The 13,064-nt window shown below is 39.1% G+C and overlaps 1 protein-coding gene across 23 annotated transcripts in view; it reads left to right on the top strand.

Annotated features, from left to right (window-relative positions):
- ADGRL2 (adhesion G protein-coupled receptor L2) overlaps positions 1-13,064 on the top strand; it is a 173,805-nt gene that overhangs the window by 146,690 nt on the left and 14,051 nt on the right. For all 23 annotated transcript variants that reach the window (XM_027648925.1, XM_027648943.1, XM_027648934.1 and 20 more), the window contains 7 exons: positions 44-166; positions 435-640; positions 1,733-1,906; positions 2,995-3,204; positions 4,147-4,367; positions 5,644-5,710; positions 12,596-12,687. In XM_027648925.1, coding sequence (XP_027504726.1) covers positions 44-166; positions 435-640; positions 1,733-1,906; positions 2,995-3,204; positions 4,147-4,367; positions 5,644-5,710; positions 12,596-12,687 — 1,093 coding nt within the window. The remainder of the gene's footprint in view (positions 1-43; positions 167-434; positions 641-1,732; positions 1,907-2,994; positions 3,205-4,146; positions 4,368-5,643; positions 5,711-12,595; positions 12,688-13,064) is intronic.

The raw sequence follows: 13,064 nt of genomic DNA, 5'->3' as shown, positions 1-13,064 counted from the left end.
TTTTAACACTTTTTTTTTTTGTTTTCCCCTCTGCTCTGCTTAGTTTTGGATGTTGCAGTGCTCATTACTGAGGGCCAGGTGCAGGACTTGAAATTTCCTCAGGGCAGTAAAGGAGGCAACTCGATTCAGCTCTCGGCGAGCACCGTGAAGCAGAACAGCAGGAACGGTGAGTCCTGGGCACGCAGCACTGAAACCCCATTAACTTCTGCACAACCTGCTTACCTCCCCTGGTTAAAATATCCAAACAAAGCACAACAAAACCGCTCTGTGGCTTTTTCTCAAAGACCTGGAGCACCTGGTCGTTGTTCTTCAAATCCACAGCCTAAAAATGCCTCTCTGTTTACCGATGCTTGGTCGGCGGTTCACTGGAGTACAGGTTGCTGCCTCTCTGTAGGACTCCGTGGCACGATGATGGGATTCCTTGTCTTTTGTAGGATCAGCAAAGCTGGTTTTCATCATTTACAAAAGCCTGGGCCGTTTCCTCAGCACCGAGAACGCCACCATAAAGCTGGGCAGCGACTTGGCCGGGCGGAACAGCACCATCGCCGTCAACTCGCACGTCATCGCCGCCTCCATCAACAAGGAGTCGAGCCGGGTGTACCTCACCGACCCCGTGCACTTCACACTGGAGCACATCGACGTGAGTCACGCTAATCAGTTAATGGGAAGGGCAGAAAAGCAGCAAGGGAGAAAAGCCATGCGGGGAAAACAACCCTTTTTTTTCTTTCCATTTGAATTTTAAATGTTGGACTGGGTCGGAGACGCAAGTCGAGTTAAGTCTATGAACATAAAATTAAATGAGCCTGGTTCAGTGATTATTAGAACTTAAGTGTATTCTTAATGAAAGCTAATTCAGTAATCAGCATGAAAATGTAAATGACTAATTTGTTTCTAACTGAAAATTAACTCTTACCTTAGTAGCGGGGTTGAAAATAACTGTTAAGATTCTTGATAGCCTGATGTAACAATTTTTATTGACACTTTTGACTTTCAACATTACTTTTCGACCACCTTATGGATGCCTGTTGAAATTCTTGAAATTGCATTTATTCAGTGAAGAAAAAAGTATGATATCTTGGTTTGTTATACTTTAAATTTATGTTTATTTTCTTCATGGCATTTTATTTGATGCGTTTCTTTGCTCATAAGTTTGGCCTTTCTGTTTTCATGTCTCACATGGGGAAAGTAAATAATCACTACTGTGATGGAGAAGATATGGTTGGATTTTCCTCTCAATTTGCCTCCTTTTATAAATCTATTTTGATTGTTTTTCATCAAAATAGATAGGCATTGAGGAGTGAACTTTTTCCTGATATCTGTTCACATGACTTTGGCCTGACCAAAGGTGACAATCAAAAGAAAAAGACCCTGGTTTTGAATTGTCAATTACAGGAAAAATATCTTCAGAATAAATTCACAGTCCTAATTTTCCAGAAAGCAAGAATGACTATAATGTACCATCCATGCATAAAGTCGTAAGATGGAAATTGTAATTGTTTAAAATTGAGTCTGCAGTAATTGAGACTACACTTTAGAGTGCTTCGGACTATAAAGTCCCTTTTAAACTGGATGTCTTCCTTGTGCAACACAGTCCACAGTTTTGCTGATGAAAAACTTTATTGTCCAAAACATGCAAAGTTTAATCTAAATTACCCCTTACACATATTGAACAATTGTTATTGCCATCTTAGTGTGTATAATCCTCATTTCGTGTTATCCTTTTATCTCCCAGCCTGACAATTATTTCAATGCAAATTGCTCCTTCTGGAACTACTCAGAGAGGACCATGATGGGATACTGGTCAACGCAAGGCTGCAAACTGGTCGACACAAATAAAACTCACACGACGTGTGCTTGCAGTCACCTGACCAACTTTGCAATTCTGATGGCTCGTCGGGAGATTGTGGTAGGTAATGATGTTTCCAGCCACAGGCAGGGAACAAACTTAAAAGATTTAGCTTTAAATTGTCAGCAAGATCCAAAACTGCTGAAGTTTCTTTAGTATTTATAGCTCCTATCCACTCTTCCAAAAGCACTTTGCTTTCTGTAGCACTTTTCTTCCTCATCCATGAAGTTACAGGTAAAATAACAGCAAGAGAATGAAAGGAAGGAGAAGAGTTTTCTGCAAGTCATATTTTAAAGTTACTGACCAACCCTACAACCATTTTAAAGACCTCCCCCCAGGAGGATATATATCTGATATATATATATATCAGATGGACAGTGTCTGTAGAGACAACTGTGCAGGCTGTTCCCTGGAAGCACAAGTGCCAGCTCTCCTTGGAGAGGAAGGTCAAGGAGCTTCCACACTGGTTGTTTGGGTACCTGTTCATACTCAGAAATTTTGTTGTCTATGTAAAGCAGTTACTGGATGTCAGGGGCCCAGAGCATGCAGTATTTGCAGGGATATGGGACTTTTCATACAGCCATTGCTTTGGAAAAGGCTACTGCAAAGACAACCACGGTGACAGAAGTGATTCTGTCGTAGCTGAAGCAAGGAGCCTTCTTTAGCTGGATGTGAGATTGAAGCCAGAATTACACCTGTAGCATATTCTGCCTTTTATCCTGATCAGTGTGGTTTTGTACATTGCTTTCTTCTCTGCTGTGGAGTTGCAGGTCTGTAGGAAAGAACATGTACTCTTACAGTAGATCCCAGGGAAAGCTCTCCCTTCTCTTTGCATCAGAGCCTGGTGACTCTTTAAAAATGTGCTGTCTGCTGTATTTCTGACCAGTTTACAGGGAGACATAGGAAAAGTAAAAATGCTATCTGATTTGGATAAAATGGTCACATTTTTCTCTCAGACCTGCTCCTCTTCTACTTGCCCTAATCCTGCTTTTCTGGGAAGCTGACCTGAGACTGAGATATTACTGAGTACATTTTGCCCATCTCATGTAATAAACAAGTGACTTTTCTGGATGCTACCTGTGAAAATAGGTTTTTGTTTATACTCATGAAGAGTCATATTAATTTTCTCCATTCTTGGTTATTTCTAGTACAAAGATGGAGTGCACGAATTGCTCCTCACTGTCATCACCTGGGTGGGAATTGTCATCTCTCTTGTTTGCCTGGCCATCTGCATCTTCACATTCTGTTTTTTCCGTGGCCTGCAAAGCGATCGTAACACTATTCACAAGAACCTTTGTATCAACCTATTCATTGCTGAGTTCATTTTCCTAATAGGCATCGATAAGACAGAGTACAAGGTAAGTTCTCTCTGTGTGTACTGATCTTGTTCTCTGAAATGACTGTCTGAAATGGATTTGAATTAAAACATGACAACACTGACAAGTTTTCAGTGTTCTGACACAGCAAGGCTGAAATAAAAGCTCAGTGTGAAAATAGGACAGACGTACTCATAAACAGTATTTACATCCATCCAAAATATGCTTTTCCTTTTCACTTGAGAAACTCTGACTGTTAATGAAGCAGGTAGGTAGACTTTTGAAAGAGGAGATGAAATTAAATGTTGACATATTAGGAACATGTATGTTTTCTCTATTCATATGTCTTAACAGCTATTGACTACTTTTATATATATATATTAGCACAGAGCCTTTTGAGTATATTTACAGATGTTTTACAGTGTACACTCATGCAGGTATCAGTGAAAATATTTCTGAAGCAATACTTTGGGTTGAAGTTTAATAATTCAGTATAGTTTCACCCAGAGTTTGGCGAATGGGGAGAGAATTCAGATTGATTTCTGTTACAACAGTAGAAATTTCCAAATTGCAGCAGATAAAAATCTGTGGGCAGCCACTTCATAATTTTAAATGAGCAATATCACATTATGCATCTAGAACCAACCGCTCATGTCAACTGCAAGTCCTAAAACCATATCAGTTTCAAAATCAAAGAGTTGCTTATAAAATTGGAAAGCCCACTGTATAATTGATGACTGGAGGATGAGGGTGCAATTTCCTTGTTTCCATTCACACTGTTCAGCTGATTTACTCTCTGTAGCTCCTGAACACACAGTAGTATTTTCAAATGTCCAGCGTATGTTTTCAGGTAGGGAAATTGCTCCTGAGTTTGTGAAAGATTTCTTATAGAAGATATGCTGTTCTATTGCACACTTTTTAATTGGAGGGGCAATGATGTGGAGGTTTTGTGGTTTATATTCCCATCTCTCTCTTTCTTTGCAGATTGCATGTCCGATATTTGCAGGTCTCTTACACTTTTTCTTCCTGGCAGCCTTTGCCTGGATGTGTCTAGAAGGAGTGCAGCTTTATCTAATGTTAGTAGAAGTATTTGAAAGTGAATATTCTAGAAAGAAGTACTATTATGTTGCTGGCTACCTCTTCCCTGCTACAGTAGTTGGTGTCTCAGCAGCTATTGACTACAAGAGCTACGGAACAGAGAAAGCGTAAGTAATTGCAAGTGACCTGAGTGTTTTTCAAGTGAATAAGTTTTTAAAGCCTATTAGCTGTCAGAGGGACCCTGACAGACTAAAATACCATCTGAAAGCTTTATTGGTAAGAGAATGGTGATGCTGTGCACAAATTACAATCAAGTCTTTTGTAATTCTCGAGGTTCAGGGGATTTGTACTCTAGAGAGGCTGATTCTAAATTATGGTCTTTCTTTTAACACAAAAGATTGACCTGAAACAAATTGAAAAAGTAAATAACTTTTTGTCCTCAAATGTATATTAAGTAAAATTTCTCAAAGTATCTGACAAGCCTAACCACCCAGTTTTAAGCTAATGCTTCATTAGATGTCTTTGTTCAACTGCCCCTCTAGCTAGCTCTCATCCTGAATTATGACAGTACAATATTCCAACCCATATGTTTTATTTTGATAATATTTTATCAGGCGAGTAGAGTGGGATTAAAATTTAGCCACTGCCTTTTATTTACAAAAATACAGCTATATATAGGAAGTGACAGAAGGTAGACAGAAAACATTTCTGAGGATCTGAGTTGCTAGAGGCATGAATTTGCCTTTCAGGAGTGTTTATTTTGTCCTTTGATAAAATTAGTTACAGAATGGGAAGATACTGTTGACTACAAGAAAGCTGCTTGATTTTGCTGCTGATGAAAGACAAATAAGAGCAATTCAGCAGGGAACTGGGCTGTATGAAAAATGAATTGCTAAGTGAAGTTGGCCCTAATAGGTTTACACGTCATTTAGTCTGGTATCTTATGTATTCCTTCTCTACTGTTCAACTCCCAGATGGGGCATTTTATTTATACCATATTGTTTCTCAGCAAAATGTGGCATCTGAATGTTTTCTGTCTCATATTCCTCAGGAGTGAGCACTTCACATGTGATATAAAGTTAAAAGCAGAGTTTGAAGGTTACATGGGAAACCTGTAAAAAATCCTTACTGCTGTTGGTTCATTAGTCCATGATAGCACCTGTCACCAAAACTGACTGCAAGGAGAGAACTCCTTCTGGTTTTCTTTCTCCTTATACATCACCTGTTCCTGAGGATGTGTTTCAGGTTCAGTAGTGTTACTGTACAGGGCTCATCAGAAGAGCTTCAGGTTAGGAATTGTCCATGGATTAAGTGATACTGTGCAATGTTTATCATTTTTTAATTGGCAAAATGTTCAGTTAAGAAGTATTTTTGCACTTTGCATTTATTGGACGGAGGTGCTAATGCAGCTGTTCACTTTTCATTCTTTCTTTTCCATCATAGTTGCTGGCTCCATGTAGATAACTATTTTATCTGGAGTTTCATTGGACCTGTTACCTTTATTATTCTGGTAAGAACTTTGTTTCTTCCTTTCCTTTTAGGTTGCCTCACAGCAAAGTTAAAACCATCCTTATTCACAAGACATTTCATGAAAATGCTTATAAACAATTTGTAATGTGACCAGTGGGTATATAAATACTTAGAAAGTTTTAAAGAGTGCTGGCCAAATGATTAATTGTCAAAGCTGTGGTGGCACTTCAGCACAGCCATTTTTTTCCCAATGGCTGGAAATCTGAAGGTCGTATTGACATGTGTAGTCATATGAAAAATAAATGAAGTACTAAACACAGGATTTTTAAAAAGGAACCATTGTTATTGCTTTCAATTGAGTCAGTTCTGTACACATTCCAGAATTTAACTGCTAATTATCCAGCATAATTACCTCAAAAGGGTATTCTAACGCACTGGATAATTAAATAAATCTTATATTCCACTTCCTTGTTTTTCTCTGCTAGTTCTGTATCTTTAAAGCCTGGCTGTACTTGGGAAATATTGCAGAAGGCTGGTGCTGGGGGCATAGCCTATATACAGAGAGAGTTTTCCCATCATTGCTGATAGTTTGGAAGGATGAATTAATTTGTTTTCATGATCTTGAAAGTTCAAGTAGATGCTTGTTCTCCTGCCCTTACACAGTAGGAGAGTTGTGAAATGTTAACAGAATTTCGGTTCCCTTGAATTTCCAAATTGAGAAATTGTATTTTGTTGTTATTGGTTTTTCAGCTGAAGCACATGCATCAGGCATAGTTATGAAATTTCTGACTTTTATAGATCATGTGCCAGACATACTGATTCAGCACTTTTTGTACTTTATGTTACTTCTCATGTGAAAATAAACTAATACTTTGATTGTGGAAATTTCTGTTAAAAAATATGCCTGGCCAATGCTTTGTAGGTACTTTATTCCTTCCTGGTATCTTCATGATATTGAAATAAGCTTATGTATACTTAGGTTGGATTCACTCTCTGTTTATATCAAAAACTGTTTCAGTCCTTGAACAGTCACTTAGGAAAAGAGAGTTGTGCAAATTAGAAGTTGTTAAGAGTTCATTGGCATATTTTCAAATACACGGGCATAGATGCCAAAACTTATGTGTGTATGAGTTGAATTAGAAAAATTACAGGGTTTGTAAGATTTAAGTATAGACCATAATAATTGTACAGAATTTATTCTAAATACATTCAAATTAAACCGTGTCTCAGAATGATGGGGATTCTTCTTTTAATTAAACCTACAATTGCAATTGAAAGATAGACTTAGTATTTTTAGTATGATAGAGAATATTCTTCAACCTGAAGTTGTTTCTTGCAGGTGTTGTAATTATTACTAGAAAATTGTTCTGAGTTTCATGCCAGTTCAGTCACCTCAAGTCTGATCGCGTGGTGATAATTTTGTGTCTTGCTCCTTATGTTATTGGTACTGGGAGTATTTTGCTAAGTCACCTCTATTTTTCTCCCTTGCTCTACAATAACATTTCACATGGGAAGCTTTGGGCTTTGCTGACGGCTTTTTCACTTCCTCATAACCAGGTCAGAGTGAGAATAGAGGTGAAGGACATTTAATCATATTGACCATGTACAGACATAGTTCACTATTATTTACTGGCCATGACATTATTATCCTCCAGCAAATCATTTGGACTGAGACGCAGAAGGCCTTTGGGAGCAGTATTCCCAACTTCAAAAATATGAAACAGCAGGTAGCAATCACAGCACAGTTCCTGGGAGTAATTCTTCTCTGGCAATTGCTTTGCCCTCTAATCGTCCCAACTGAGAAAGCAAGAGAGACCAGAGGAGGAAGTGTGAGAAGTGTAATGGCTGAAAAATAATATGTCATGTGCAGTGTAACTGAAGAGCTGTATTTGCAGTGTAGCTTACTGAGGGTCAGTAGCATGGGAGAATTTCACCTTGGTAAGCTTTTTAACATGTTGCTCAAATCACTTTTGTGTTTCTCAGTTTAATAGTACTGTCAATGCACAGCAACTCTTTTTTGACAGTATTGCTTTCTACTTCAATTTACAATTTTTTGCTCTGAGTTTATGAGAATTTGTACTTGTGTGTGTGTACATTTTTGCACTAAATGATGATGGGAAGTATGAGTGGGGAGTATGAAGTTCTTCAGTATGTCTTGTGAAGAACTTTCAACTTCCCTGTTTCCATAGCCTGTCATGCCTTTGGGCACCAGGGTTATTATATCGATGAGAAAAGAGCATGTAAGTAATGAGCGGTGGGAAACCATTAGTATGCCTGAAATGATTTAATGAAAGCTTGGATCATGATACGTCAGGAGCTGTTCTTATCATTTGGACAGCTCCATCTGCATCTTCAATAATTAATTCAGTTCAGTAAGAGTTCAGTGTGCACACTCATTTAGAAGCCTTCAGAGAGCCCCTCTCTCGCCGCCCACCCCAGAGAGAAACAGGCTGAGAGCAGAGAGCTGGAGATGCAGGAGCAGCTTTAGAGCTGCATTTGCCAGGTAACAAAAGCTCCAGGGAGTTCAGAAAGGGTCAGAACATGTGCAGTTCAGCTGGGTCACTGCAGAGTGCCGTTCCTGCTCTCCTGTCTCATCGGATCCGTGTCAGCACCGCGGGCTCTGTGTGAGGAATTTTAAGCCGCCGAGCTCGGGCGGACGTGATTCCACTGAGCAGGTTCATGGCTAGAAAACAAACAGTGCACCTCTGTCAGCTCTGGGCAGGAGAGCCTGAGTGTTTTCACTGCTGTGTAGATCCAGATTCATTCATGTCCGAGGAATGGGTGGTGTTGGTTTGACTTTAATTTAGCCACAACTGGTGCAGTTTGCTTCTCGCAGATGGAGCCAGCATGTTAGTGTACCAGTGGCTGTGTAGGCAAAGATCACATTTCATTAACATAGGAAATATGAAATGTTTTCACTCAGGTTGAAGTATTACTCATCAAAGTCAGGGATGTACAGGTGCACACATAACCTGGCTCCACACATGAAAATGGACTGTGTCTGGAACCTTATTTTTATAAATAATAAATGTTTATCTTTCTGTAGTAGACACTTGATAAATGGTATTTATGTATAACTCACAGGGGGAAATTTATCATAATTATTGCAAAATCTAGCTTTATTTCAGGACTAATTCATTGTACCTGCAACTAATTCCAATCCATTAGTCTGCTGTGCAGGTTATTACATTCACTTTTTTAAAAAAGGTAATTTGATTTGACTTGAAGACGCTCTCTCTCAAAATTACATGGGTTTCAGAGGCCAGAAAAAACAAATTTCTTACTTATACCATCTGTCATGTCCAGTACCTTCTGATTTCCAAATGAGGAATGGGCACAGGTGTGTTGGCTGTGAAAGCAGAAGGATCTTCCAGGTACATTAGAAGATGCTCTAATTATTTATGTTTTGTTTTTTTTTATTTTACACACACTTCTAAAATCACTGTATAGACTAAGGTAGCTCTCTGTGTAATCCAGTATCCCATCTCTTCCAGTTGGTATGTTTTAGAAATAAGGGCAAAATCAATCATAATGTTTTAAGAGATTTCAATTATAGCTCCACCTTCTGTAACTGTCTGTTCTGTCACTCGCTGGTATCACAGCAGAACCTTCAAGTCCAAACCTGATGCCTGACCAGGCTTTTAACTTCTTATTTTTAGCCCTCGAAAGAGTGTTGGTGTGATTTTCAGTCTGATTTTCAGAAGTGAAGCATGAAAGAGATTTTACAGACTTTATTAAGGGTATAATTTCATGACTGAGATGTATACACTGTGCCTCTGTGTGTGTGTTTGCACAGGGTATTTATATTTTTTATTACCATTGAAGAAGAGGGGTAATTTTCAGTTGCAGATTTTGGCTCATCTGTAGCTCAGACCAGGTTGCTCAGAGCTGAAAAAGCTTTCCTTGTACAAACTTGGTACAAATGAATACAAAAGTCCTAACTGTGTTTTCCTCTCCCCCTACATATTTCTCACCCAGAAAAGTAATTCAGCTATTCCTTCTAAAAGCAGTTATTTTCCAGCAAGTTCCCTTCCCTCACTGTTTAGTGTCTTTTGTCAAAAAAAAAAAAAAAAAAAGTGGCAGGATGCCCAAAAGTCTTTAACTCATGAGTTCCTCCAAAACAATCAATTCCTAGATGAAAAGCAGTAAAGGGAGCCAAAAAGCAAATCTATAGAAAGGTTTTGTTACAGTATCTGTAAGCAGGCAAAATAGGGTTTTTATAATGATATAATGTGTACCAGAGATGCCAGCATGTTTGAACAAGTGGCAGACCATGGTCTTTTGGCTGCTGAAACTGAAAACTATGCAACATTTCCCAGTGATGGAGAAACAAGTGTCATATGCTCTGTTGTCATAGTTACTTTGTGTTTAAAGTACAGGATTTTTCCTTTTTACTTGGAAGGACTTTTTCAGCTACTGTGATACAGCATTATTATTTCTGTGGGCTGCTTTTGTGGGTCTGTACCTAAAATAGAATTGAAGTGTCTCTTAAGAAGCTGCTGTGTACAGTTATTCCCTGGTGCAGCGAGGACACACAGACAGAGCTGACAGACCTGTTCAGTGCACTGGAGTTGGCTCAGGCTCTGGGGTGAGGCCATGTCTGCACTGAAGGAACCTCAGGATGTGAACACAAGCTTTTGGTTTTCATATGTCAAACCAGCACTTCAGTTGTACAGAGAATGAGAGGATCAAACCCTCTCATTTCATAAGGCAGTCATTTATGGGCTAAGCCATATCTATGAGTTTTTGATCCAAGAATGATGTTGCTAGTGCAATACAGGATACTCCAGGGGAGCTCCTTAGGCAAGGATTAGCTTCCAGCTGTGCTGTAAATACTGTTCTGAACTGGATTGTGCACTCAGGGATGCACAGGTCACAGCCAGAGTTGATTTACATGTTAGGATTGGGATGGGACATGTGTCTTAGCTCTTAATCTGTTTGTTTTCACAAAAAGCAAATTGAAGTTGCATTCTTTTAAGCAGGCTGGAGAAGTTAAAGTTATGTCAGCTACCAGATGTACGAGAAACTTTTTCAAATCCAGGAGAATAAAGTCTGCCTGCAAGGGGTCAGGCACAGAGCCCCTGTCCTGTGCAAAGGCCAGGGAGAGAAGCAACTTATTTGCTCACCCAAGGAACTTACACCACACAGTGGAAACCTAGATAAGAGGAAGAGATCACAAGGATATAATGAAGTGGTGTTTCTCATCTGGGTAGACATTACCTATAAGAATCATAAAGGGAGATCAAGATCATGAATTATTGACACTTCTATTAGATTTTGCAGCAATGGAAATATGCTCAACCTACACCATGTACATACATCTGCTTAAAGGTCAAGCATTTTCAGTCTATTCTTGGAACACAAACTGAAATCAATCATCAAAGCTTATTTTTGTTATTTGTATCACATACATTTTTTCTATTAATCTCAAGACACAATTGTAAAAATATTTTACTTTCAATGAGGACTGATAAGGTCAAAAGCTGCCAGACTCTGTTCTGGTGTTGAGAACTGCCTAATAGTTCATGCTGTCCATCCTGATTTTGAGACAGCAGCAGGAGTGATAACTTGATTGCCCTTAACAGTAGGAATTGTTTCTGTAATACATGTTCCTATTAACAGACTGATCAGAACCTGCAAAATACTCCTCTTTTCAAGATTTTCCAGACCAGCTCTTCATTGGGTGACATTTCTGACCACTGAGGCCCAACCATAGGAACACGTTGCAAAAATTGTGAGGATTTTGAAGCTGTCTCAAACCAGAGATCAAACCAGACTTGGTGTGATCATTCTCCATCAGTAACCAGCTGCAGATACATATGGAAGATTATAAAAATAGGGTTATAATCTGTCTGATATGTGTGTTATAAGGATGTCCAAGCATATTCTCCCATATTGTCTTAGCTTTTGGTTCAGCCATTACTTTTTGTACTTACTGTACTACACTGTACTACTACAGAAGGATGTGTGTCCTCTTCCTGAGAGGACACAGCTCTTACTGGTTTCAAAGATACAATTTTGTTTGAATGGTCTACATGAACAAACCAATTACTCAAATGAACTGGGTGCCACTTTCCAGCCCATATTCTGCAGGCATCCTTGTATTTGGCTTGCTGTGCCCTTCACAGGCTCTGAAATGTATAGGAGAAAGGCACCTACTAACTTTGATGTCTGGGATTCTGTTTCAAAATAGGAAAACTATAAAAAATTTCCTTCGGCATCTTCCCTGGTGTTATCTGTATGGACACAACAAGAATAAGACACCACAGTCCTTCAAGTGGCACACAGTCACTTTGACAGAATCCAGACTACAAAGGGAAAGAGGGCAGTAGGAGGTTGCAGCACCAGCACATGTCTGTGGCACTGTTAAGATTGATGCATTCGCTACCTCTTTGTTTTTCTTCTTCTCTTTCTTTTTCCTCAGTTACATTTAAGCTCTCTTCTGGAATTTGTGAGAACAAAAGGGAATAAAAAAAACAAAGGGGGGGTAGAAATCAGCAAAGGTGAAAAACGTTTCAAAAGCAGGATGGGGTGCCAAAAAGACAAGTAGTATAGCACAGGAAAGGGGTAAGCACAGTCCTCAGGAAATCAGTGAGATGGGGAAAGGGCCAGAGGTGACAGGCAAAGGTGGGCAGGGGCTGAGCACAACTGCTGCAAGAGGGAGCTGGACTGGGGATGGCAAGTGTTGGGCAGGAGCTCAGGATGATATTTGGAATTTGGAAACTTTAATGAAACACGGACTTCTAACACTTCTTTCTCCCCTCCTATGTATTTGCAGTCACCTTTTACAGATTATCTGATGTAGTTACCAACTTTCAGTACTTATTTGAAAATAAACTACAGGGTTTTTGTTTAGCCTGTAACATCATCATTATTCAGCCTATTACTTGAAGTAGTTTAATTTCACTCTTATCTGTTTTGACAGCTGAATCTTATCTTCCTGGTGATCACATTGTGCAAAATGGTGAAGCACTCAAACACTTTGAAACCAGACTCTAGCAGGTTGGAAAACATTAAGTAAGTGCTTTGTGTTCAAGTATGAGAACTATGATTATTTTCTGATTGCTGAACTGATTGAAAGCTACTCTCCATTAGGAGCACATGCCATTGTCTCCCAGCAACTGCAGATGTCAATTAGAAGCAAACAGAGCCAATCCTGCTTTCGTCACATTGTTGCTGTAATGTCACAAACGCCGGTCAAAATTAGATAATTTCAGCCTGGAACTAGTGCCAAGAAACTGTTTCACGGAAATGCCACAGCACTGTAGTAATTTCATTTGCATTTAAAATGCAGTTCAAAAATGATGTTCCTGTTTGCATGGCTGATATGATTATATTAAGTTTGTTTTGTTAAATGACTTTTTGATTTAGGGATTCTGAGCAGTTTCTACTCG

This window comes from Corapipo altera, unplaced genomic scaffold (genome assembly GCF_003945725.1).
Source record: "Corapipo altera isolate COAL_440 unplaced genomic scaffold, ASM394572v1 112, whole genome shotgun sequence".
NCBI lineage: Eukaryota > Metazoa > Chordata > Aves > Passeriformes > Pipridae > Corapipo > Corapipo altera.
The sequence above is the reverse complement of the archived record's forward strand: the minus strand, read 5'-3'. Positions and strand labels throughout refer to the sequence as shown.